Consider the following 24,775-nt stretch of genomic DNA (forward strand, 5'->3'; position numbering starts at 1 on the left):
TTCAAACCCCACTGCTTGGAGGCAAACAGACAAATCGAACAATTGGGTGGGGATGCCTATCCCAGCAAGCGATCGCCGAGCCTCATTTAAATGTGATCTCTGTATTAACGCTCTGTCACTCGTGTCAACGTGCCACATATCGCATTAATTAACGTAGCACATCAACCGAGAACAAACTACACCAATAAAATAAGAGCGCGGGCGGCCTTTTGCCGGTCCAACGAATGTCTCGGGTTCAGTGGGCTCCATTTCTTTTATTACTATCATCCATTTTTTATATATTTGACTGTGATTAAAACTCATATATTATTACTTTATTTCGAAATTAAGCTTCAGTTCGAAATATTTTACGAAATGAACTTATTAACGTATCAGCATTTATTTATTTATTTATTTATTTGAGGTAAATCAAGGAGGGAGCACGATGACGAGCCGCCGTCAAGGATGACGGTTCCGTCAGAGACGGTAACGGCGATTACTCCCCTTCGCTGTCCTCCCAGCACGTGCGATCGGGATACGAAAAGCTCATGACATTGGTGTTATTTACGAGATTATCCCAGTGGGAATTTTCCGTATTCATTACACTTTGCAAATTGCAAGCGTTAGCTTAGATAATTAAGTTGAATATTTAAAAATAATTAGATTAAAAAATAAATAAAATAAAATTCATGAGTATGTTTCAAGAGAATTGCGTGAATGACAGTGAAGGCGTCAGGACGACAGTAATGTTACGAGAGATAGTCCAATTTGGTGGTCCAAATCCCGGCCTAAAAATTGGGACAGCGCATCCGATCGATGGAGGATCCAACTTCTCTCACCTAACCCCCAAATTGGTAATAAAAGGAAATTAAAGATAAATTAAGCGTGTAATACATTTATTTTTTGTGGTTATAAGATCTCAATTTTTAATCTAATTTTTTTTGGTGTTGCGTGAATCTTAAAGCATGATGGAGACCACGAGCAAATCGAGGCTGGTTTGGTAAATTGGTCGGGGAGTTGAGGGTATTTCGGTCGGTGACCTCCGACGCCGATGCTCAGTAATGAGAGTATCGAGGGGGAGTTCAATTGAAAGAGCCTAAAAAATGAGGATGGATTGAAGGGAGGTATCGTCTCTTCTTTTTGTTCCTTCTTTTGATCGTGACCTCAGTTTTCGCTTTTGCCTTTTTCTCTTTTCGGTGTTGGAGATTGGGATTAAGGTTTATAGTCGTTGGAGGTTTCTTGATTTGGAGTCATCTGGCGGGCAGAGATCTTGATTTGGAAGCTTCAAAGTTGGCGCCTTTCTTTGGCATCCGGCCGGATTTGTCTGCTCCGCTGCGTCGAGCTGAGGACTATTGCGGCGCAGATTTGGGAAAAGAAGCGCGTCCTGAGCGGCGAAACGAGGGAAGGTTTGTATTCTTGATGGATTTTTTACGCCTTTGGGGAGCTCAGGGTTCATGTCTATGAAATCGAGGAACCTAAAGTCCGCTTCTCGGGAGGTTTTTCTGGGTGCTCGAAGAATTTGGAGGCTGTTGTGCGCGATTTCTGAGGGATCATCGTCGCTTTGGTTCTGAAGCATTGGTCGAATTTTAAATCATAGATTGGGGGAAAACGGTGTTCTTTGTTTTGAGATCGTCGTTACTAAGAAAGTTCAAGAGATTTTCTTGACGCCTTTTGTCGACTCCCCGATCAGATTTCTGAGTTGAGGCTGCGGTGAAGCTCTTCCTGTTTGCTAGGGTTTTCGTCGTATGATTTGAGAAATCAAAGAGTTTGTTACTATACCAGATTCACTTTCTTTTTTCCTGTCCGTTTCCTCGCCAAAAAAAGCAGTAAGTACATTCACGAGAACAGTGCTTTCATGCCTTTTTATTATATCGTCGCCTTTTCTCCTCGCTCTCTGCTTCGGAAAAGGACCATCTTTTCGACAAGAGATCCCCGCAGCAACTGTATTCTAGTTCTTCGAAACATCTAACGTATGAGGTAGATGAGAAAATCAGATTATGATGCAGGTGAGATCGACGAACAGTCGAGGATTCGGGGATATAGAGGGGCAGTAAAGAACAAGGGAAAGCTGTACTTTCTTGTGGTTGGTCGAAGTGAAATCATCTCGTTTCATCTAAATAGGTCAAAAGTGTCTTTTCTCTTTGTTCTTGATCTGAACACCGGAAACAACAGTTGGTATGCGTGAAGGTGTTTGTTATCTGCATGAGCCTGGTCGAATCAGTGTATTAGTGAAGGAAAAGACATCTCTTTCTTCTCTTTTTGCGACTCATAAGAGTAGGTCTGGCTTCTGAGAAGTTGCTATGGAGGCGAGGGCCTAGTCAAGACGGTTGTGTTTGAGTATAGCAGGAGAAATGAGTGCCAACCAGCAGCATCACAAGCTGGGGAAGACTGCTAATGGCTTTGATGCTACTGAGAAGGTTGTTGTTGCAGTCAAGGCCTCAAAAGAAATCCCAAGAACAGCACTTGTATGGGCTTTAACGCATGTTGTTCAGCCTGGTGATTGCATAATGCTCTTGGTTGTGGTTTCACCCCACAGTCCTGGTATCAATCATCTAAACTCTGTTTATTTTTTTATCTCTAATGCCCTCTCTCCTACTTTTCCTCTTCTGTTCATCCTTCAACCTTTATATTCTGAAGAATCTCCCAAGAGCTTTTAAATCTTCTTTAGAGAAGATTCTTGCCAGTTCTGATGATCACTGGAACTTGTGGTTCATTTAGATTCTTGTCTAGCTAACCCCCGTTTATGATAGTTCCCTAATTCCTGTTATAATATTTATGCTAATCAGGTGTGAAGCATGAGTTTGTATCTGTTATGGGATTGGTTCCGGGTTGATTGGTACAGATTCTAAAGTAGCATATATAGTTATCAGAAAACATAGAGGTTTCTATCTAGTATAAGTTTGGTTGTTCAACATTATGCAGTTCAATATGCCTAAATTTTATTATCGAATTATAGATTCTCATGAGTTCACGGGGGTGACATTTGACATTTGACCCACAAATCCATGTGGAGGATCTGATCTTCTATTTTCTTGTAGTTATTTATGTTATGTATGACAACATAAGCTATATATATATATATATAGGTAAATGGGTTGCTTATGTTTACATTCTAGCCTAAGATACTAAGATGTAATCTTCTGTCATGTTCTCTGGATTATGTGCTTAATAAGTTTTTCGTCCTTCAGGTAGAAAACTATGGGGGTTCCCAAGATTTGCTGGGGACTGTGCTAGTAGTCACAGGAAGTCCCATTCTGGCACTGCTTTGGAGCAGAAGTCTGACATAAGTAATTCTTGTTCTCAGATGATGCTGCAACTTCATGATGTTTATGATTCAGATAAGGTTAGTTACTATGGCATTTACTTTTGGTCTTCCTTAACTTCGTAGATATGCTAAGTACCTGGCCTTTGCAGATAAGTGTCAAGATAAAGATCGTCACTGGGTCACCTTGTGGTGTGGTGGCTGCAGAATCCACACGAGTTCAGGCAAACTGGGTCGTACTAGACAAGTAATTATTTTTTGTTTGAACCTTTTCCCTTATATTTATGCTTAACGAGAAAAAGCATAATTTGTTTCATCAATTCATGAAATTCTTCTATGTAATTTCTCAAGTCAGAAGCCCAATGCTTGAGCTTCTTATGATATTGTCCTTGCCTTCTGATATTTGACACCACTGCTTTCTGCAGACAGCTGAAGCATGAGCAGAAGCATTGCATTGACGAACTGCAATGCAATATAGTTGTTATGAAGCATTGTCAACCTAAAGTTCTTCGCTTAAATCTAGTAGGATCTCATGAGGAAGAGCCCCAGTTGCCTTCTAAGTTAGATAAGACAAAGACTGATAATGACATCAAAGGTTCTCAGAATTTCAGTAGAGGACCAGTTGTAACACCAACTAGTAGTCCTGAATTAGAGACATCATATACCACTACTGAAGCTGGGACCTTCTCGGTGTCAAGCTCAGATCTTGGAAATTCTCCCATTTTTTCCACTGTTAAGAAACAGGAGCATACAAGTGTGAAGGAAATCAGGAATTTAGATGTATCTACCTCTGATTCTGACAGTGAGAGTCTGAGTCATACGAGAACAGAATTTCAGCCCTGGATGGCAGAGGTTTTTGGTAATGGCTGCCCATCTTCAAAGGAGATTCAGGAATTATCACATGCACTTGATACCAAAGCTCGTATTTCTACAACAAAAGCCTTGTTGGATAAGTTTTCTAAGCTGGATAACAAATCTGAAATTGGTTCTTTAAGTTACAGATCAGATTTAAACTTCATTGGGAATGTCAGAGAAGTAATTTCTCTATCTAGAAATGCACCTCCAGGACCACCTCCTCTATGTTCAATATGTCAGCACAAGGCACCTGTGTTCGGAAAGCCTCCTAGGTGGTTCAGCTACTCAGAGCTAGAACTTGCTACAGGTGGGTTTTCTCAAGCAAACTTCTTGGCTGAGGGTGGGTTTGGATCTGTGCATAGAGGTGTCCTGCCAGATGGTCAAGCAATTGCAGTCAAGCAACATAAACTTGCTAGTTCCCAGGGTGATCAAGAATTCTGCTCGGAGGTGGAAGTTCTAAGCTGTGCACAACATCGCAATGTTGTGATGTTGATTGGATTCTGTGTTGAAGACAGGAGAAGGTTGCTGGTTTATGAATATATTTGCAATGGCTCATTGGATACTCATCTTTATGGTAACTCCTTTAGTCATGATAGATATGTATATAACTATTTATATATTACTAATGCTATGGTACATGAGATCATTGGTTGTTCCAATGAACAGTCTAAATTGAACTTCTAGCTCTTATGTTTTGACGTAATACTTTCCTACAATTGCACTGTCTTCTTTATTACTAAAGAATTTCAAAAGGAAATTCATCTTGTTCCTAGTTCAAAATTAATGTTGTAGCCCTTGAGGACTGTGGCAGCAATTTTTGAGTATGGATATATGATATGGTTTGAACATGAGTGTTGGATATTTATTAACAAAATCCCTCGGGATTAAATTTATAAAACATTTTGATCTTTGATAGTTGAGATATCCTGAAGTGCTTACGCATTATGTATTCATATGCGAGAATGTAATAATGTACATGATATTTGAGTTGAACATACTGCAACAGTGAGACAAAAACTGTTGAAACTTTTTCTTACCAAAAAGCCATTATCTTGATTGTTGGACATGATCTGACTTTGAAGATTATATTCATTTATGCTTGTAGGCCGTAATCGGGAACCTCTGGAATGGTCTGCTAGACAAAAGATTGCTGTAGGAGCTGCTCGGGGGTTGAGATATCTTCATGAGGAGTGCAGAGTTGGTTGCATAGTCCATCGGGACATGAGACCGAATAACATTCTTATAACCCATGATTTTGAACCGTTGGTATGGCCTTCCATTTCTCTTCTTTATAGTTTTGATCTGACAAGGACACTTGTTGCTTTTATGTATAAAAAAAACTCTGGTACTTGCTGTTGTCCCCAAGTTCTGTCCAATGATGTTTAAGGATTGTTACCCATGCTGAGATAGATATTTCACTTTCTGTTTCCAAACATTTATTTCAGCACTGCATTGTCTTGGGCATCTGGTGACGATATCCTTGTGCTTAATGCAGTTTAAAATTATTTCTGTATGATTGTTCGATCAGATCAAGCCTGTCCCCCAAGCTTAATTATTGAATTCATGGTTGTTCACATTTTACGAGAAACTGTAATTTCATGTCCATAAACAGAAAATTTTCCAGATTTAGATTTTGTCCAAGAAGATTCTTCAGGTTGTGTTACATCTTTGTGTAAGTTCAACTTATTGTCTCTGTGATTGTTGGATATACTGATAGTTGGCAACCATTACCTTCTAACCAATATCAACTATCACCTCCCAGAGAAGGCAATAATATCTTGAAAAATTGCTGTAAGCATCGGTTATTTTGTGTTTTTCATGTTCTCTACCATTCCCATGTTGCTTCTGGCTTCTTAAAGAGACAATACCTTATGATAATTTTAATATAATTTTACATATCTGCAGATAAGTGTTTAACTTTCTGAAATATTTGTTTCACTTATAAAACTAAAAAATCTGACCTTTAAATTGTGTCCAAAAGGTTGGTGATTTTGGCCTAGCGAGATGGCAGCCTGATGGTGACCTTGGCGTGGAAACAAGAGTCATAGGCACCTTTGGGTAAAGCTTGAATCAGAGTTAAATATCTTTTACTTCCACTGCAATATATTAAATCTGAATCATCTCCATGCTTCTATTTTAGATATCTTGCTCCAGAATATGCCCAAAGTGGGCAAATTACGGAAAAAGCTGATGTGTATTCCTTCGGGGTGGTACTACTGGAGCTTGTTACTGGACGTAAAGCTGTTGATATTAATCGACAAAAGGGCCAGCAGTGCCTGACTGAATGGGTGAGCAGAAAGTTTTCTTTGAAGAGAACGTATTGGTGCTGTACTGTGATGGTCAGATTGGAACTTGGTTATTTAGATATACTAACATTTTGTTTTAGGTTGTAACTACAGTCAGATTTATCGCCCATCTGATTGTTTTCTCTGAAGTTGGGATCTTAGACTAGCACGATTTTCTTTTATGCATATGGGCTTCTTGTTTCCTGCATCTTTGATTGATTTTGCTTGAACAGGCTCGGCCTTTGCTTGAAGAAGATGCAATCGTTGAGCTCGTAGACCCATGCTTGGGGAACTGCTACTCTGAACACGAGGTCTCCTGCATGTTGCAAGCTGCGTCATTGTGCATTAGGCGTGATCCTCACTCAAGACCTCGAATGTCTCAGGTATGACTACATAATGTTATGACAACAAATATGAGAAGAAAATCCTCGCTTTTGGTCCTGTACTAATGTTCTAAGCTTCATGTGTGAAGGTTCTTAGAATATTGGACGGAGATGTGGTCATGGATTCAGGCTATACTTCCACGCCTGCATATGCCAACGGAAACCGGAGTGGATGGATGTGGCCTGACCGGCAGCAGCAACAACTTAGCATTCCAGTCAAACAGGCTTCACAGGTTTCGGCTGGCAGCAAATCCTACGAGGCTTTACGGACAGCCTGGGAAAGAGAGAGGGAGGGTATCTTGCGAAGATGTTAAAGTTGGAACAGAACTATTATATGCCTATGTGCCGTGTGCAATGTGTATTCCCATAGATTGCTCTTTTATTCACCTTTTCGTGCTGTATTCATCACTATATCTGTATTGTATGTTAGCACATTTTGTTAGGTTCTTTTGACTCTCAATACGCTGCTACTAATCATGTCTATGTTCATGTTTGGAGATGGATTCGTTGATATATGTAACCCTTGTGCATGTGGCCCGTCCCTTAGCACATTGTGATCTCAAATTGTTTGCTCGATTAGCTATTTAGCTTAAGTTAGTGGTTTGTTTTCAGGTGGGATGCTTCAGCATAGCTGCATCTTTATGTTATGATATTTATCTCCCGAGAAGAGGAAAGGTGGCCGGCGATGGATGCAATGTCAAGTTAAGATTCTTCAAGTTGTGTGGGCATGACAGATATGCCAATGCAAAGCCTTTGTAGCACAAAGTTGAAGGAACAACTGCAACAAACGTCAGAAAACACTACTTAGCTGCTACACTATTTGGCACGCTATATAAAATGTTACAGAATCTCCAAGAAGTTGGAATTAAGGTGGGGTATGATCAAAATTGTTTTAGGAAATAACAGCATGTAGAAATGTTCGGCACAAACATAATTGCAGAGTACTGTTGACAAGGCAGTTCTGATATACATAGTTAAGAAGTAAAATAAAGAACAGACACATCGTTGTTCATTAAGTTTGCCAACTCATAGATTAAGAAGTTGGGTGATGGCGATGCTGGCAGATTTAGGCATGATTCGGTTAAGTTACTCTCCCCTCTACTTCCCACCAAGCGTGGGAAACTGTCCAGGATCTTCGATTGATGGAGCAGCAGCTGCTGCGAAGCTGGAACCCCCACCGCCATACGAACCTCTGAGTGGTCCACGATCACCTCTCCCCCTACCACGTCCGCGGCCACCTGGACTGTAGTACCTTCCTCCTTCGGCTGGCTTCAAGAACTCATTGATGCTTAAAGACTAACAAAGTAGAGAACCTCATCAATCAACCAAAAATTAAAAAAAAACCTAACAGATAATGCTGCATATGAATTAAAACGTACTTTTTTGCTGCGTTCATCACGATCAGCATTTTCTTTCTTTTTCCCAAAGTCCTTGTCAGAACCCTGAAAAGACATCAAATCAAAAGCATTGTAAGAAATTTAAAAAAAATGATGTGGCACAACAGCAGGAAAGAGTATGAAGCATAAAGGTCCATAGCAACATACCAACTTAACAAAGATAGGGTCGTTTTCTTTTTTTGTTGAGAGTTGCTGCATAGACTGCAACTCCTTGTCAATTTCAACTTTCCTCTCCTCAGCCTTCATTGCAAGCAAGGCTTTCCGTTTCTCCTCCCTTATTTTCTCATACTCTTCCAAAGTCATCTCCTACACAAATGAGTCGAACAAGACTGAATATATATAACTGCCAATTTACTGTATTTAGAGTGGTATAAACTAGAAAGCCAAATATATGATCATATAGCACATGCAGTAGACCTCAACCAAAGGTAACCGAGGCACCAAGCAGTAGCATAAACCAAAAAAAAGAAAAGAAAAGGATGGTCACAAGAGAATTCTGAATATACCCCTCAATATATGTTATTTACTACTCAATTTGCATATATACAGCTTAAGAATATTTTACGTCAGCATAAAGAACCCTCTGCAAGTTGACATCCCCAAACACTGAATTTTCCTACTAACTATAAAGAATAACTATGATGTCAAACCCTTCATAATAATACAAGTTCCACAGAACTGTCGAACCACCCTTTAAAATATCTTTTCTATGTTAAATAACAAAAAAGATCTGTCTATTTATTTCACAGATTAAACAAAACCAAGGATGAAACCAAGTCATGGAAAAAGTAGTTCATCAAAGTCATACAATGGGACACATGCAAGTATGATAAATTTTGGAGGCTACCTGATGGAATATCAATTTTAAAATGGTATATATTAATAAATATTTTAATGTTTATCGGTTCAAAAAGGAAAAATTATTTAAATCAGCCTAATGACAGCTCTCATTTTCCACAATTTTGAATCTTCATAATTTTTCATGATTTTAAATCTAATATTAGCACAAGAGTGTCTTATATAAAAATTAAATGTCAAACAATATATATTCTTACTTATTTAACATTTGACTATGACTGTTATACAATAAGGTTAAATTGTAGCAAATCAAAAGTACCAACAAAAAAATAGCAATGAAGACAAATTAGCTCCTTAAAACACCTAGAAAGCCAAATAATGAGAGTAATCAACACTGATCATAAAAAATCAGTTTAATACAGGTATGGCAGCTTCCTGAACTGAAGCATGAATAATTGCATACAAATTAGTTCAATTTACTCCATGCCTTGCAGGACCCTTCGACACTTGATGACTAAACAGAAATGCTAAGTTCTACATTCTTATATGCAACAAAATTAGTCAATTGTGCGCCAACTTGAAAGATCAGGGGTGGAAAAGAATCTATTTTTGCCAACAGAGAAATGCAGCAGCACCAGAAAACACAAAGAAAAGGAAGGAAAGAAATGATCTACTATTCTTCTCTTCCAAGTAACAAACATTTAATTCTAAAAGGCAACACGAAGAAGAAACTCAAACATGAGTACAGGAAAAGCTCGCATCTCCATTTTGTTAAAATTGCATGTCTTGCACGAATAAAGGAACCAAAATTCAACAACATAGCACGAGTTCAAAGCCTCAGTTCAAAATGTCCTGATAATCTTCCCTATGGATGGAAACACAAAACTACTTATTGAATCTCACTAGATAAACTGCAGTATTAAACAATTTTGAAAATGCTAGTTGCAGCATAAAGCTCAACGCCAAGTGATATAAAACAGAAATCAGGAGATGGTGGATTCAGAATCATACAACTTACAGGGGGGAGGTCATCTATAATTTCTCCCTCTTCCTTAATTCTACTTCTCTGGATCATTTGTTCAGTTTTTCGTTCCCATTTAAATATATAGGCTGACAGAAAATATGTATATGGTTCTCAAACACAAACATAACAACTACAAAGTACCAGTAACTTAATACTAGGAACCAAGGTTTACCATTCTGTAGCATACTGCTCAGTACAGACGGTACATACCAATATGTAGGCATGTCCTATCATACTATGTGTTGGTGGATCGGTATGGTTCGATACATACCATACCAATGACCATTCGATGGCGAACCATGCTAGGAACCAACAGTGTATCTCACATTTAATTATATATGATGGTAAGCGCTTTGAATCTTCATACAAGGAACATAACTGTACCACCAATAAGTCATCACAAACTTGGAAAGCAAATTTCTACTCAAACTAGCCGTCCCCATATTTCAATATCATGACAAATTTCCACCAAACATTACGAAACAAGAAACTATTACCAGTGGCACACTGAATTGTGATCATTCTTTTCTCTATGTAGTATACACAATGCATAAGAAAAAAGGTCCTGATAAATAAAGTTCTCGTGTATAAAATGTCAAAGCAAGTCCTGTATCCACATACAAAAGCAAGAAATAACAAAAAAAATTCAACCTGACCTGTGAGTGATAACGAATACATGCTAAAACTATGCCAAGATGATCAGTTACTTAAACATGATATCTAAACCTTCAAAACTCAAAACAGTATACAAAACTCATATTAATGGAAATATTGACTGATACAATTTTCAGAACATTTAACACTTGAGAAACATGCACAACAATTAGAGACATCATAATAACAATGTTAATATGGATAATTGGAGCCATAAGAGAGGATAAACTAAGAAAGGTTTACACTCAGAATAAAGATGCAATCCTGACAGAGGATCATTGGGAGAAACCAAAATAAACGAGAATCGACATTTTCCAATGGAAATATGTAGAAAACCCTATTAGATGAGGTAAATCAATTACGATTAGTAGTACAAGGAGGTATAGGGAAATCTAACAAAACATTACTAGAGAATAAAATAAAAGACTGCTCCAGTTTTACCCGTGATGTTACTATTACAAGAGTTGCATGGTGGAAAAACACTCATGTAGTTGAACCCAAACAATTCGGATATTATAATTGTTGTGAATTATTGTTGTTGCAGATTTGCAGGGTCACCATGGAGGTAAATAAACAATTAGTTTAGAAATGAAAAGAACAGGGCAAAAAGAGCTAGTCTCTGTATATTTGCTGAAAGGTAAGAAAAAAATTAGAACTCAGCATAATAAACGTGTGATCCGAATATCTCTGCCAAGTTGCAAAAAAACTATTAATTGAAGTCCATAACAAATCTACTGTGAGCTGACTGTAAATTTTTTGTGGATCAACCAAACATGATAATAGAAACATCAAATACATGACTGTTTGACAAGAATATCCTATTTTAACAAAAAAAAATACTTTGAGCCATAAAATAGTTAAGAGCAGCAATGCCAAAATCATGCATGTAATAGAAGCTGACCTTATCCTCTTCCTTTTCTTCTGCCTCATTGGTTGTACCCTCCTTGTTTTCCTTGCTCTCCTCGGTTGCTGGTGTCTTCTCCTGTTCTTGCTGTTTCTCAGTAACAAGCATTTTATCATCAAAGTTTAGCACCTCATCCTTTTCCCTGTCACAAAAGAGTTCCACAAGAAACAACAAGCTCATTAACGGGAACTGCAAACAAAGATTCAACTAAATGGTTCTTAGCAAACATGTACCACTAACAAAAGAAAAATCTTAACTGTGCAAGAGTTTCATCAGCTACGGTTCCCCAGTTACCACGACCTGCTCCATCGCGTTTCATCTCATAACCACGGCCAGTGCCACTCCGCCGCTCATACAACCTACGCGGTGAGCGTTCAGAGTCACCTCCAGATTCGTCATTCCCATAGCCACCACGACCCCGAAATCCACCACGTCGGCCGCCACCGAATGGCTGGCGTGGCGGTCGTTCCTTCTCTTGAAGTTTATCAGCTTCAACGTCTTCGCCTCCACCCCCATATCCCCCGGAGAAACCGTTGGCATTATCATTCCCGAAGTCACGATTAGGGGCAAGGCCTCCACTTCGACCACCTCTTCCGCGTCCAAGCCCGCCACGTCCAAACCCACCTCGCCCAGTCCCGCCACGTGCTGGTGCAGCATTGTTCCTCGCTTCTCTCGCCTCCCTCACTGTACAATGAAAGAGAACAACGGAACCAAGAAAAATAATACATTATCGAACCAAAAAGGTAAAATATTGCTATTTAATTAACATATAGACTACGAAAATTAGATAAGACATTTAGTTCATCATTAAAAATGAGGAAAAATAGAGAACTTGATCGAAAAGCAGAAAAATCTCAGATTTGATGGAAAACATCATTAAAAAAAACCTTTTTTTTCCCAGAAATATCACAATGAGTCAAACCAAATCCATTCAGGACCAACCGGCTTGAGCAGGCGGAACTGGTTTAGCGGGGAGCTTCGCCGCTGCCGGGGAAGCGGCGGCGGAGGCTGGCGCATCAGGCTTCTTGGCCGCCATCTTCTGCTGGTGAGCGGCGATGAGTTGCGACGGGTCATCATTGTCGTCGTCTCCGAGGAGATCGAAGGGGTTCGCGGTGGCCATCTCCACAGAGGGTCCTCTCGAGCGCCTGCCTCAGCGCGGCAGCAGTGGAATCTCGTAACTAGAACAGTAGCCTCCCCAACGCGATCTCCATAAGAAGCACTAGAAGAATCGGAGACGAGAAGTCTCACGGGGCAGCAGAAAGCTAGGGTTTTGGTGGCGCGGAGAGAAGAAGTATGCAAAGAGAAACCCTAGCCGCACTCTTCCACCACGGGCTTCCATCCAGAAAACCTAATCCCTTCTCCCCCCTCGAAATTGTTAATTTATTGTTCTGTGAGATTAAATGACGACTTTATTCACACTATGGAGACTTATTTACATGGTCATCATTAACTAGCGAGAAGAAAAGCATGGGCATTTTAGGTACTTGAGTTGCTCCGTGGGCGTTCACGGGATTGTAGCGTGCTCTCCTGGGACAGGAAGAGCACGTGGAACGAACCCGAAGCGTGATGATAAGATCGTGCGGATGAGATTGTTCCGCGTTCTCGTCAGATTTATGAGAAGGGTATTCGTTGCATCAAGAATCGAATCCGAATCTCCAAGTGATGGACGCATATAGTTCGATTTGAGGATGATGGACCAGATTCGTATCCGTGTTCCTGATCGTTTTGGCCTATAGGAAACCGCACGCATATGAATACACATCAAATGTACGATCGAATTTAAAATGAATAAATAGATCCAAAACCATATGATATAGAATAATGCGAAACATCTAATCGAGAGAATCATTTAAATATATAAAAATTAAAAATCAAGATAAAAGTAATTTAAACATGAACAATAAAAAAGCATGAATACATATATATATAATCTCATGTAATTAGTTATTTTTAGTATTATAATTTTTTTTATTTTTAAAAAACTATATTAATATACTTATATTTACGAAAACGAAAGATTGAGATTCTTATATAGAATTAAATAAATAATTTTATAAGATTAAATATTTTATTTTTATAAGTACGAAGATTTTAATATAATTTTAAAAAAAATAAAGATTAAAATATTAAGAATAATTAATTAGAGGGGATAAAATGTTATTAGCCTTTAATTTTGACATGAGCAATAATTTCTTGGATCCATGGTTTTTCAATAAAATTAAATCACAAGACACAGTAGAAGAGGAACAGAAGAAATATTATATTTTCTCTGGCTTTGGATAAGATCAACTTGTTTGATTTCTTATATATATTAAGTGAATGAGAGAGGACATGTTTGCTTATGTTCTGCTCCAAAAATGGAAATGGCAAGGAGGTTGAGTCTGCGGTTGGATCAGGTGAATGGAACCTCAATGGTGGTCGTCCTCCTCGTTGGCAACCATCAAGCTGATGTGATGTGCTCCACCTCCATGGTGGTCGATCAACGGATGTTGCATCTTTCAATGCAAATACTCCCTAAAAGCTAATGAAAGGATTGGTTAGAGGACAAGAGACATCCTTGTCATGCAGCAACCACCACAGTAAGTCCATGACAATATAGATTAGCACACTATCTGCTCGATGGACTAATAATGCACCTCATGATGTGATTGCCCATAGTGACTTCAATCGCATAATATTTGCCTCGACTTGCTCACAGAAATGATACAGGGGAAGCTGAAGCATAATTTTCTATATCTCAACAAGTCTTAATAGATTCAAAGATGCAGAGCATTCTTATCCATCAGTAAAGCATTAGAAAAGAGTGTAATAGCATGGAACTATGTGAGATATCAGCAACCAAGGCAGCATCACAACAAAGCACTTGAGAATGACATGAAAAGCAGAGTCAATCACATATCCTCTTCTCTGTTACCAATCTTATCATCTTTGAAGGGAAGAAATGGGGTTCAGTCCAAGTAGCTATCGCTTGTGCATACATATGATTCATGAATACTATTATCAAAATGTTGCTTTTTTGATCTGGCCTATGATTAATACTGCCCTTAAGATTAACAAAGCTGTGATACATGGATTTCCACATGCCAAGTGATAGCAGTACCAATAATGACATTTGCACTACTGTACTATATATCTTATTTAATTAATAGGTTGACACCAAGGCAAGTATATGTTCCCCATGGTAAATTGAGCTTGCCTTTTCAATCCATATTAGGAGGTAGTGGTGGTATATCTAGTCTATCCTTCCAATCAATCCTGCAGGTGTCTCTGTGCTTCTGGGACAAGATCTGCGGTGGCTGAGGATGGAAAGGAAATGTTGTGAAGGTGTGGAGAGTGAGCATAACTCGAGGAATTCAATCAGCCCGAGAAGGATGGTGGGAGGTGGACTGAGACTCTTCGGTGTGCAGTTTGAGATGGCGGCTTCCCCCATGAAGAAGTGTTTCAGCACCGACTGCCTCACCTGTCCTGCCGCTGCTTCATCTTCCCCTTCCCCGTCGTCATCTTCTTCTCTTGTTTCTATTGATGAAACCGCTGAGAAGACCTCTAATGGCTATCTCTCTGATGGCCTGGTTATCAGAACTCAAGAACGCAAGAAAGGTAAAGCAATTTTTGCGTGCAGATCTTATCAGCACTCTCGGGCACTTTGTTTGTTGGTCTGCGTAGCAATTCCTGTTCTTCTCGGTTCGGCTTCTGTGGCTAAGTTTGCATTGATTTCTCGTGTTCAGGAGTTGCTTGGACGGAGGAAGAGCACAAACTATTCCTAGCAGGGCTTGAGAGACTCGGAAGGGGAGATTGGCGAGGCATCTCTCGCAACTTTGTGACCACAAGAACACCAACTCAAGTGGCCAGTCATGCCCAGAAATATTTCCTGCGACAGAGCGGCCTCAACAAGAAGAAGCGTCGTTCCAGTCTCTTCGATGTGGTAAATCACTCTCCGTCTGCTGCATTCACTATCATACCGCTTCTACTAATCCAAACATAGATCAGGTCTCGAGTCATGAGATTGCAGCTCAAATCGGTCACTCTCCGAACCTAGAAGAGCATTCCCCTGTTCTGTCACTTCGCACAACATGCCGCAGAATCCCTGAGACCGCTGTTTTCGATCTCAACACTTCGGAACAAGAATCAGAAACCCACATTTCTTCATGCCTCAGTCTGATGCATAATTGCTCCATCAGCACGGTATCACAGTCGTATTCCTTGGTGGAAGTGCATCACGAGCAACCATGTCATGTGGATTTAGACCTCAGCATATCCACATCGAGGCCAAATCACAATCTTGAGACCTCAATCAGCGGTCTGGTATTCGAGATCATCTGAATCACCTGCCATCCGGGAATCCCTCACCAGTCAAGGAGACGCAAATGGTGCTTCCATGGAATTATTAGAAACTGACAGAAGCTGCTCCTCCCACCAAAATCTCATCTGAAGTCTATTCAAGCAATTCTCACGCAACGATCTCTTTAATCACTGTCTACCGAGTGTCGAATTGTCGATGTAAGTCAGTTGTCCATACTCGACTTTTCTGTATGTGTTGCTGCAATGCATGTAAAATACTGTCTACCCAACTGTGTTTCTACGCTCATAAGCTCTGCAGTTCGATGCATTATTTCTACTTGATATTGATTAGATCTTTACCGCATGCGGATACATGCTGCCTTATCCGCGTGCGGTAAGATCTCGCAAGATTCATAACAGGGAGCATGCAATGTCCATCCATGTACGGCCACATGAGCTCGGTGTGTCGTTGCTCCCTTAGTTGTATGTATCCTTGTTTCTCCATTGTCTTCTAGCTTCTTCGGATGGGTACCATCGTGTCCTGATACTGGCAGTATGTCTTGGTCCAAGAACAAGCTTCATTTACCAGGGGATGGGGGGACTGCATGACAGCTAGGTGGATGCAGAGAACATACAGAAGAATCAGATTCTCTTTCGAGGATAAAGAGAGTCGGATCAAAGATCAACAGCTCGTGTTTGATTCTGAGACTTGTATGTGAAGGAATCATTTGTTGATGAATAGCATACATGAATAGAGATACAAATGTCAAGCATCAGAAATATTTCAGTTTGTATTGAAACCAGTATTTGCTGTCCTCAGTATACAAATGGAGTGCCTTATTTTTGGATCTCAGAAACTTATTTTCCGAATCAATCATCAAAGTGCATAAGACATGCATGAAGCTAAACAATTCAAACTTGAGCCAGAAACCATTTCAAACTCCTAGGATCGGAATAGAACAGAGCCTCAAGAGTAAAGTTCCAAGTGATCCCAGCATTACCTTGCTGATCGACGGATGCCACATATGCACTATTCTGGCTTACATCACTGACTTCCATGTTAGGGTACTCACTGCTTGTGCCTACGTTCTCAGTCCTGTCATGAGGGGTTTCCAGTACCAAGCTCTCCTTTAGCTGCATCACACTTCTTCCATGGTTGGCCACTGATGGAATCCCTGTGATGTGCATTTCATGGCTATATCAGCACATTTCCAAACAGAATTTACATTGTATTGGCCTTGCAGCTTGGCATCAACAATATCTTCAATGTTCCCTTGGACAAGTCCTTGGCGGACTCGTTGAACAATGTGTGCATTCTTTGAACCTTGCAGTAGTGGACGCTGCCCTGTGATCAGCTCCAAAAGAACCACACCAAAGTTGTACACATCGCTTTACTGACTGAGCTGGTAGGTGGTGTAGTATCTGCTGTAATACAACAATCCTTAAGACCTGTCAGATGTGATCAACTGTCTCAATTGTAGAAGGTATTAACACAAACAGCAAAAGAAATGATAACAGCAGCAATAGAAACTTCTAATGCTGAAATGCATATCAGCAAATTAATTATCTCTCCTTTGTGATGTATGTTTAACCTAAGATGTCTATGCATAATGCAGAAAATAAATGATAACATGAAAATAACAATTTACTTTCAAATGTGTGGTTTACGAATGGCCATTGTTTATCTTCTTGACCACCATCTATCAACTTAGTTATGTATGTTTCAACTCTCTAGCTGCAAAAATTAAAGAAATGAGAAGATTGACATGATCAAGATCAAGGTATCTTTGACAACCCAAAATCTGCTATCTTGGCCTCCATCCTTTCACTCAAAAGGATATTCCCTGTCTTCACATCTCTGTGAATTAATGGTGGTTGGCACCCCTTATGCAAATACTCTGGTCCTGCATATCTCAATGAAACACATCAAGTCAGATAATGAGAACAACAAACAGCCCGAGAATTGGGCCAAGAACATGAGTAAGCTTTATGTGACACTAAACCTTGTGCAGCATCGACTGCAATCTGGAGTCGCTGCCCCCGACTCAAAGCTCCAGCATTATGCATTCTGCCTGTAGATTAGTGTGAAAAACCATCCGTTGTAAGAGGAATACAAATTATTGAAATAAAGTAGCTGTCTTTTGAAGAAAATAGGCAGTGGCTCAGTTCAATAACAAGATAATTAACTATTTAAATAATAATGTATTCCTAAACAAAAAGTGCAACAGGCAGGAATTTGCTGCAACCGAAACTTCCAAAAAGCATGTCATAGTTTTGCAATGTTTATAAGAAAATAATAAGAATATTTTTTATACTTGTTAGGATACCCACATTTTTTCATTAACAATGGAACATATGCCCAGTTACAAGTTTTGGAACTCATTTTCTTTTAACTTGGTTTCATTTGCTCTCAACTAGCTTCATACATTAACAAAGCATCATCCGAGAATTAAATGCTAAACTTACTAGAACAATGACTGAATTTTAGGCAGCATGTGGTACCAGCAGCTTGAAGCTAGTGAAAGCCATTTCATATCATGGCCATGCCATTTTTTTGGTCTCCTTCGATCAGCACATGCCTATGCGGGTCATATCATACTAACAACATTACAAAACCCCCCATGCTACCAATATGCAAAACCTTGCTCTAGAGAGATCTAATCGATGACAAGAAAATGGCTAAATTTTGATCAGTGTCAGATACCAACATGTTCCACAGGCAACAATCTTTTGTTTTGAGATTGTGAATACTTAAAAAATCCTTGGCAGACTAAAGAAGTGACATCATACTATCTTATTTATTGAGTTATGCTGAGTTGAACTAGACAGTATTTGTACCATAGATCCAGAACGGAGAGCAATGACATGAAAAATACCAGTTTCAGAACCAAACTAGACTGTGGAACAGAGTTCCGAACCTTGCAGATGATCTTGTAGGGTCCCTTGAGACATATATTCATAAACAAGTGACAGACAGTCTTTGTCATTGCAGCAACCAATCATAGAAACCAAATTCTGGTGAGTTTCTTAGCTCAAAAACAACAAAAATTTCTGAAGAAATACGAAAAAGAAACAGAAGGGACACTGGTGAATGTTTCTTAGTATCTAAGTAGTCTAGAATATGACAAATCTCCTCAAGAATACGTAGATGTACGACTACATAAGAATGAATCTCTTATTTTGTCTCCTGGACAAATTTCCACTAAAAAGAGTTCAACACTTTATTTCTCTCATCGAGTAGCACATTTCAATCACTCAAACTCTCCCTTGCAGTCAACTCCACCTCTAAAATCACTGCTCATATATAGCCATTTAGCATATAAAAGAACTAATTGTTTAGAATCGATTACCTCAGCAAGAAACTCTTTAGTCCCTTGTGATGACGATTGGGATCGCAACTTGACTGCAACTAGAGTGCCATCTTTCATATAACCATGATAGATAGTCCCATATCCACCTTTATCAAGGACCTTTCCAAAGTTGTTAGTTATATACTTCAGTTCCATGTATGTGAATTGGCGACTCTCAAGTTGCAATGAACCATCATGAAATCCCTTTACTTGCATGGCTACACCGTGATTATCTGGATTCACATGGACATGTCTTCTCAAGCCTTCCAATTTAACCATGGTATTGTCAAATGCAGGTCAAAGATAATGGATCGAATCGATAGTATCTGTCAGTTATATCTGAGCTAAAACTGCCAAATGCAAGGGATTTGCTATAGACAAACTTTCCTCGTGGCTTTCTCAGTCTCCAGAGTATGACAATTACCATAAGCAGTAGGACAGCAGCAACTATACCAAGAATCACAATCACAGGTGTTGATATTTTTTTCTTTGCAGATGCGATGCATGAAGTTCCATTGGCACAGAGATTTGGATTCCCTTCAATCCTGGGATTATGTAGATTTTGAACAATATTATTTATCGAAGTTCTAAAGGATTCTTACGGGAAAAAAAAAAGGAACAACTTGAGCGCATTAAATTATCTCTCTTTATTTTCCTAGGAGAAAGAAATGTTATTCAAATTTTATAAAATTCTTATAGAATTGCAGCAAAAGAAGAAGTAATTAATTATGTGCAAAAAGTTCACTTTTTAGATTCTTCCTCAAACAAAAGTTCTTTAAGACTTAACAGTATACTTTTACTTTTTTGTTTGCTACAGCCATGCTGATTATCATATAAACCCAAAATATTATTTACATGGACATAATATCTGTGCTGATAGCATGAATGCTACCTCTTTCCACATTTAATTGATTTCATTAAACAAATAAAACAGCACAAACAAACAAAATTGCGAGCTTCTGAGCATAAAAGCTCAAAAAACCCTCATCCGACCTAAATTTTGAGTCCAATTCTTCAGTCTTCACCACTTGAGAGTTTACTTGAGATTAACACCCTGAGCTTGCTTATTTAACACATTTTAGTTCACAGGAAACATGACAGCTAAAAGTCCTTAAATAATCTAGTTATCACACTTAAAGTACATAATCTTCCTATATTCCTTCCAAACTTCTTTTATACATTAAATCTAAAATATTTTATAATAAATTATAAACATTAAAAAATAAATGGAATTAAAACAGTATAAACCTTACTGTAAGTCCATTTTGTGATTTTACAAGGAAAGCAGAAGGAATTGACCCAATTAACTGGTTGCTTGACAAATTTCTGCAAAATGCAACTAGATGTTAGATCATTAAACTTCAATTTAGCTTCTTCTTTTTAGGTGAAAAACCAATGCAATGGAAAAACTTACAGGACTTCGAGGAAAGGAAGTTCTGCTAAAATGTCAGGTACTGGCCCTGTTAAGTTGTTGTATGACAGGTCCCTGGAAATTGTCATCAGACAGCCGTGACCTTGCAGATTATCATACAAAATCACCACCTGCCAAAGCTTTTTCTCAATGAGCTCAACGGGAGCAGTTCATTTATAAGGAAATGGGGATAGGTCATCATGGGAAAGTTCCATTGCTTAAAATACTTTCGTTCATTGACCTGACAGCATTCTTAAAGCAACAACTAGACAGGAAAAGCTGACGGATTTCGTAGCCTGTATGGAAGACCTTTGGAACCAGATCAAAACAATAACCACCGTTTATATCAGTAACATGGGAAAGGAGACCCAGCTACGTGAGAGCAAAGGACATAAGATAGTCAACTTGGTAGACTGTGTAATGCATGGAACCTAGCTGAAGAGAAAAGGATGTCTATCAAGAAATTCTACTGCAGAGTTCTGCTCCACATAAAAAAAAACTTCAGTCTCACTCCTCAAAGTTTGTAGGCATGTTTCTACTAATTTAACATTTTTATTTGGGATTTAAAAGTCAGTCCTCGTTGACAAATAACAGTTGGTTGAGAATTCGTACCTATTAAAATTATAGGAGATCCTGATTCCCAGGCCAAAATTAACCTTCGGCAAGACCCCTAACCAAAAAAAAAGAAGAAGATAAAAGAGCAGACATTGACATAGCTTAGCTTCTCTAAGTTGATACAGTGTACTCTTTGTTCTCAATTCATAATAACCACACTGGAAGCAATAGAAGGAAATAACTATTTCTTTAGTTGATAGGAAGAGATTGACATTTTATTAGCTTGAAGTGGGTCACACTTACCAATACTCGATTGCTTTGATGTTAGCAAAGGAATGACATATACTGCCCGTCAATCCACTATAAGACGAGTTTCTGCAATACACGAGTCCATGAGGATGTTAAATAAGCATATTAAGTTGGAAAAATCTTGGTCTAGACGTTTGGAAACTCTCACTGATGTAATCCAAGGGGGATCAGAAATACTATAGCTGCAATCCAAACCATCCCATGTATGCCCTCCTGGAGCGCATGGATCACCCGACCACGTCCAATTTCTGTTCACTTTATACTGCTTCTTGATTGCCTCAATGGCATCCACTGATGTCACAAAAATGAGGGATACGTCCAATTTCGTTTCTTCTCTCAAGAAAGCAGCAATAATATCAGAACCATCAAGAGGGAACCGAGGAGGAGGTGTACGTACATACCGTCAGAGCTATCGGTGGCGTTCTCCGTGAGCTGCCTGACGGAATAGACCTCGAGCGCATTGATGATGCGCGGAAGGGTCGAAGAGTCTGTCTCGGCGAGGGAGAAGTTATGGTCCGTATCAGACGGTCTCGTGGCGTACACATATCCCGATTAGAGGTCTCAGGGGGAAGAGTGCGGGGGGGTGGTAGAATTGGCCGTTGAGGTTGAGGTTGATGTTGAAGTCTCTGGACTGGCCTGGGTCAAGGGATTGGAGGTCGGGGAAGTGCATAAAGATGTGGTGCTGGGGGCAGGCATCCTCAGATTTGGGCGTCTTCCAGCTGAACTGGGGCGACGGCGGTCTGGAGCACGGCGGAGGGAACCTCGAACAAAACATTGGCGAAGATCTGGACAGGAGAGGTGGTGTTGATCGCGGTCCAGTAGGAGGAAACTTCGACGGTTTCCCACAGCCGATCGAAAGGGTCGTCGTGGAACCTGTTTGTTGGGTTCGTCGATGAAACGATGTCAACGACAATGGGTTTGTTCTGTATCCAAAACCCAAAATGAGATGACTAATAGGAGCCCAGCGCCTGTTGTTGGGCCACTGTCCAACCACAAGTTGCGTCTAAGGCCAACCATTGATCCTGATATATTTGACTCGACGACACCGAGGCAGTTGCATTCGGATGCAGTGTTTCATATCTTCAGTGACGATATGAAAGGGGTTCCGTTGTCCTTGTTTACGAGAGAGACGGATAATATAGCCGACCAAAGGCAATAGTGATCACCTTAGATTTATGCGTCCAAGTAACATCGGAGATGTTTATCTTATATTATGTGATTCTATAGATCTTAATTGTAGTCTAACTATAATAGGATTCTTTAGAAGATGATATTAATTATGTAAATTACATTAATAGCATGAAGTCTAATATATGTTTTATATTTATTAGTTAAAGGGGTAATTTATAAGAAAAAATATAAAATATTATATTATTATATTATTATTAATAAAAGTGAATTTTATAGTATACTTTGAGGTCACTAATCAAGTTTTATAATTATAAAATTTTATTTTAGGACTTGGTATAATCATATTCAATTGTCAAGTCGGTCTAAATACTTTAGGACATATTATAATAATTTTTTTTTAAATAGTAAGTACTCTTTCAATTATATGTATTATGATGTAAAGTACTTAATGATTAGAGAAATAATTCAAAAATAATTAGTTAATTAAGAACATAAGTCGTTCTGTATTGATTATTGATCCATTCACTTAGGACTTATGACCTAAAACGTTTAAAAGAATATTTTCTTATGATTGAATTTGTGAGCAATCCATAAAAGATATGGTAATATATGTTTGAATAAATATTATAATTGATATTCTTATTTATATAATTAAAGTTATTTATTCTGATACATTGTTCACATTTATGTAGGTATATATTATAGTTGAATGTGTATAACAAGATTCTTTTAACAAAACAAATTACATAGATTATTTTGAACGGAAGAACTAACAATGTTATCATATATATAAATAAATATGATATTAATAATATACAATCATGATTTTATGATTGTTGGATTTATTGGTCTGTCTTATAAAATTGGTATACAATATAGTAAATTTGATTTATCATTTTAATTTTTGATATTAAAAATTTTCATATAATATAATATAATCATAATTTTTATGTTTACCGTTTATTGATTCCCAGATATTAACACCCGATTGGAGATTTGACGCTCCGGCCGGCTATCGTAGTTACCAACGTCGCTCCTCCAAGATACTTTTGGCCCTTCAGTAGAGTATAGCAGTTTCGTTTCCCTTGCGGAAAGCTTTAGAGGATTCTTTCTTGTGTTGCTATCGTTGTATCTGAGTTAACTGCGTCCAAATATTGTGGTTGATCCCCGTGTCTACGGAGATGTATGTATGGTATAGTAGTTTTGTCGTCCGTGTTGCTGTAACCATCAGCAATACCACAATCGATGCTTACTCTGTTCATCTTTTGCAGTATAATATAAAATCCTTCGTGACAAATTCCATTCACCTTAGACCGCTGACAAACATTAATGAGAATAAAGATGAAAGGTGTGATTCTTATTGCTGTTGCTCGGCTTCGATCCCGGCCAACTAACAAGCAACTATACATATAGTTTCCGTGGATCTATTCCCCAAGGTTATCTTGGTTTACTACAACGACGATGTATAGTGGCCTTTTGCTTGCATGTTTTGGGCTACAATGAAAGGTTTCGTGGAAGAAGCTTTGCTAACAGCTTACCGTCGGTGTGACACAATTGCTGTTCTCATTTCACACAACTGCATATCACTTGTTTTTGGACTTACAGAAACTGCTTTCCTAACACACATAAAACTAAACTATTGGACTGGAAAAGATGTCAACATCATCTTGCCAATGGACCGCTGCTTACCAGAGTCATTTCTACAACATATGGGCTACTCTCGATTGCATCACCTTCTTCCATGTATCTTTCCCCTTTGCTTGTGATTGGGTTCTCGATCCTGTCACGAGGGGTCTGTAGTTCCAAGCTCTCCTTCAGCTGCATCACCACATCCGTCATGGTCGGCCTCTGTTGCGACCTCTGCGATGTGCATTTGAGTGCTACGTCAACACATTTCCAAACGGAGTTGACGTCGTACTCCCCTTGAAGCCGGGCATCAACAATGTCCTCGACGTTTCCCGTGGCAAGTCCTCGCCTCACCCTTTGAATTATATGTGAACCCCCTGAAACTTGTAGCAATGGAGGCTGCCCTGTGATCAGTTCCAGAAGAACCACGCCGAAGCTATACACATCAGTTTTCTCACTGAGCTGGTAGTTATTGTAGTACCTGCACAAGTCATATTACAATCTCCAATTATCTCCATTCTCAGTCCTATATGTGATACGTGATAACAAGTAGAACACTTGGGAGAACTCTACA

General features: G+C 39.0%; 4 protein-coding genes and 1 long non-coding RNA gene across 13 annotated transcripts in view; 2 read left to right on the forward strand and 3 right to left on the reverse strand.

Annotated features, from left to right (window-relative positions):
- The first annotated feature begins 1,032 nt into the window (after positions 1-1,032).
- On the forward strand, positions 1,033-7,328 carry LOC135592561 (inactive protein kinase SELMODRAFT_444075-like). Its single transcript, XM_065082091.1, has 9 exons — positions 1,033-2,520; positions 3,168-3,322; positions 3,394-3,488; positions 3,667-4,670; positions 5,202-5,362; positions 6,078-6,154; positions 6,237-6,384; positions 6,615-6,764; positions 6,854-7,328. The coding sequence occupies exons 1-9, from the start codon at positions 2,331-2,333 to the stop codon at positions 7,076-7,078; spliced, it is 2,205 nt and encodes a 734-aa protein (XP_064938163.1). The 5' UTR covers positions 1,033-2,330; the 3' UTR covers positions 7,079-7,328.
- Positions 7,329-7,623: 295 nt separating this feature from the next.
- Positions 7,624-12,891, reverse strand: LOC103997053 (RGG repeats nuclear RNA binding protein A). The gene is made up of 6 exons (XM_009418186.3): positions 12,484-12,891; positions 11,799-12,225; positions 11,539-11,683; positions 8,309-8,467; positions 8,144-8,206; positions 7,624-8,060 (listed from the first exon to the last, which is right to left on the reverse strand). The coding sequence occupies exons 1-6, from the start codon at positions 12,659-12,661 to the stop codon at positions 7,863-7,865; spliced, it is 1,170 nt and encodes a 389-aa protein (XP_009416461.2). The 5' UTR covers positions 12,662-12,891; the 3' UTR covers positions 7,624-7,862.
- A 1,881-nt stretch (positions 12,892-14,772) lies between these two features.
- LOC135592563 (transcription factor MYBS3-like) lies at positions 14,773-16,147 on the forward strand. Its single transcript, XM_065082093.1, has 3 exons — positions 14,773-15,138; positions 15,267-15,463; positions 15,529-16,147. The coding sequence occupies exons 1-3, from the start codon at positions 14,844-14,846 to the stop codon at positions 15,859-15,861; spliced, it is 825 nt and encodes a 274-aa protein (XP_064938165.1). The 5' UTR covers positions 14,773-14,843; the 3' UTR covers positions 15,862-16,147.
- Positions 16,148-16,585: 438 nt separating this feature from the next.
- Positions 16,586-22,349, reverse strand: LOC103997056 (uncharacterized). 9 transcript variants are annotated; one of them, XR_010479135.1, is made up of 9 exons: positions 21,846-22,349; positions 21,593-21,774; positions 21,439-21,510; positions 21,193-21,250; positions 20,584-20,711; positions 20,423-20,495; positions 17,823-17,891; positions 17,615-17,723; positions 16,586-17,268 (listed from the first exon to the last, which is right to left on the reverse strand). It is a non-coding gene; the product is annotated as an uncharacterized LOC103997056 (long non-coding RNA). The 9 variants fall into 9 exon arrangements; XR_010479133.1 differs by having other exon boundaries at positions 17,469-17,723; XR_010479131.1 differs by adding an exon at positions 19,170-19,714 and having other exon boundaries at positions 16,586-17,723.
- A 1,562-nt stretch (positions 22,350-23,911) lies between these two features.
- Positions 23,912-24,775, reverse strand: part of LOC135592565 (putative leucine-rich repeat receptor-like serine/threonine-protein kinase At2g19230) — a 6,680-nt gene continuing 5,816 nt past the window's right edge. Inside the window, exon 13 of the mRNA XM_065082094.1 lies at positions 23,912-24,682. Coding sequence (XP_064938166.1) covers positions 24,238-24,682 — 445 coding nt within the window. The 3' untranslated portion in view covers positions 23,912-24,237. The remainder of the gene's footprint in view (positions 24,683-24,775) is intronic.

This window comes from Musa acuminata, chromosome BXJ1-9 (genome assembly GCF_036884655.1).
Source record: "Musa acuminata AAA Group cultivar baxijiao chromosome BXJ1-9, Cavendish_Baxijiao_AAA, whole genome shotgun sequence".
Lineage (NCBI taxonomy): Eukaryota > Viridiplantae > Streptophyta > Magnoliopsida > Zingiberales > Musaceae > Musa > Musa acuminata.

Coding starts and splice junctions, on each gene's coding strand:
- LOC135592561 (XM_065082091.1), top strand. CDS start 2,331: ATGAGTGCCAACCAGCAGCATCACAAGCTGGGGAAGACTGCTAATGGC. Junction 2,521..3,167: donor GGTTTCACCCCACAGTCCTG/GTATCAATCATC, acceptor TTCGTCCTTCAG/GTAGAAAACTATGGGGGTTC. Junction 3,323..3,393: donor ATGTTTATGATTCAGATAAG/GTTAGTTACTAT, acceptor TGGCCTTTGCAG/ATAAGTGTCAAGATAAAGAT.
- LOC103997053 (XM_009418186.3), bottom strand. CDS start 12,661: ATGGCCACCGCGAACCCCTTCGATCTCCTCGGAGACGACGACAATGAT. Junction 8,468..11,538: donor AAGAAAAGGAAGAGGATAAG/GTCAGCTTCTAT, acceptor TCATTTGTGTAG/GAGATGACTTTGGAAGAGTA. Junction 8,061..8,143: donor GTGATGAACGCAGCAAAAAA/GTACGTTTTAAT, acceptor CTACTTTGTTAG/TCTTTAAGCATCAATGAGTT.
- LOC135592563 (XM_065082093.1), top strand. CDS start 14,844: ATGGAAAGGAAATGTTGTGAAGGTGTGGAGAGTGAGCATAACTCGAGG. Junction 15,139..15,266: donor AACTCAAGAACGCAAGAAAG/GTAAAGCAATTT, acceptor TCTCGTGTTCAG/GAGTTGCTTGGACGGAGGAA. Junction 15,464..15,528: donor GTTCCAGTCTCTTCGATGTG/GTAAATCACTCT, acceptor AACATAGATCAG/GTCTCGAGTCATGAGATTGC.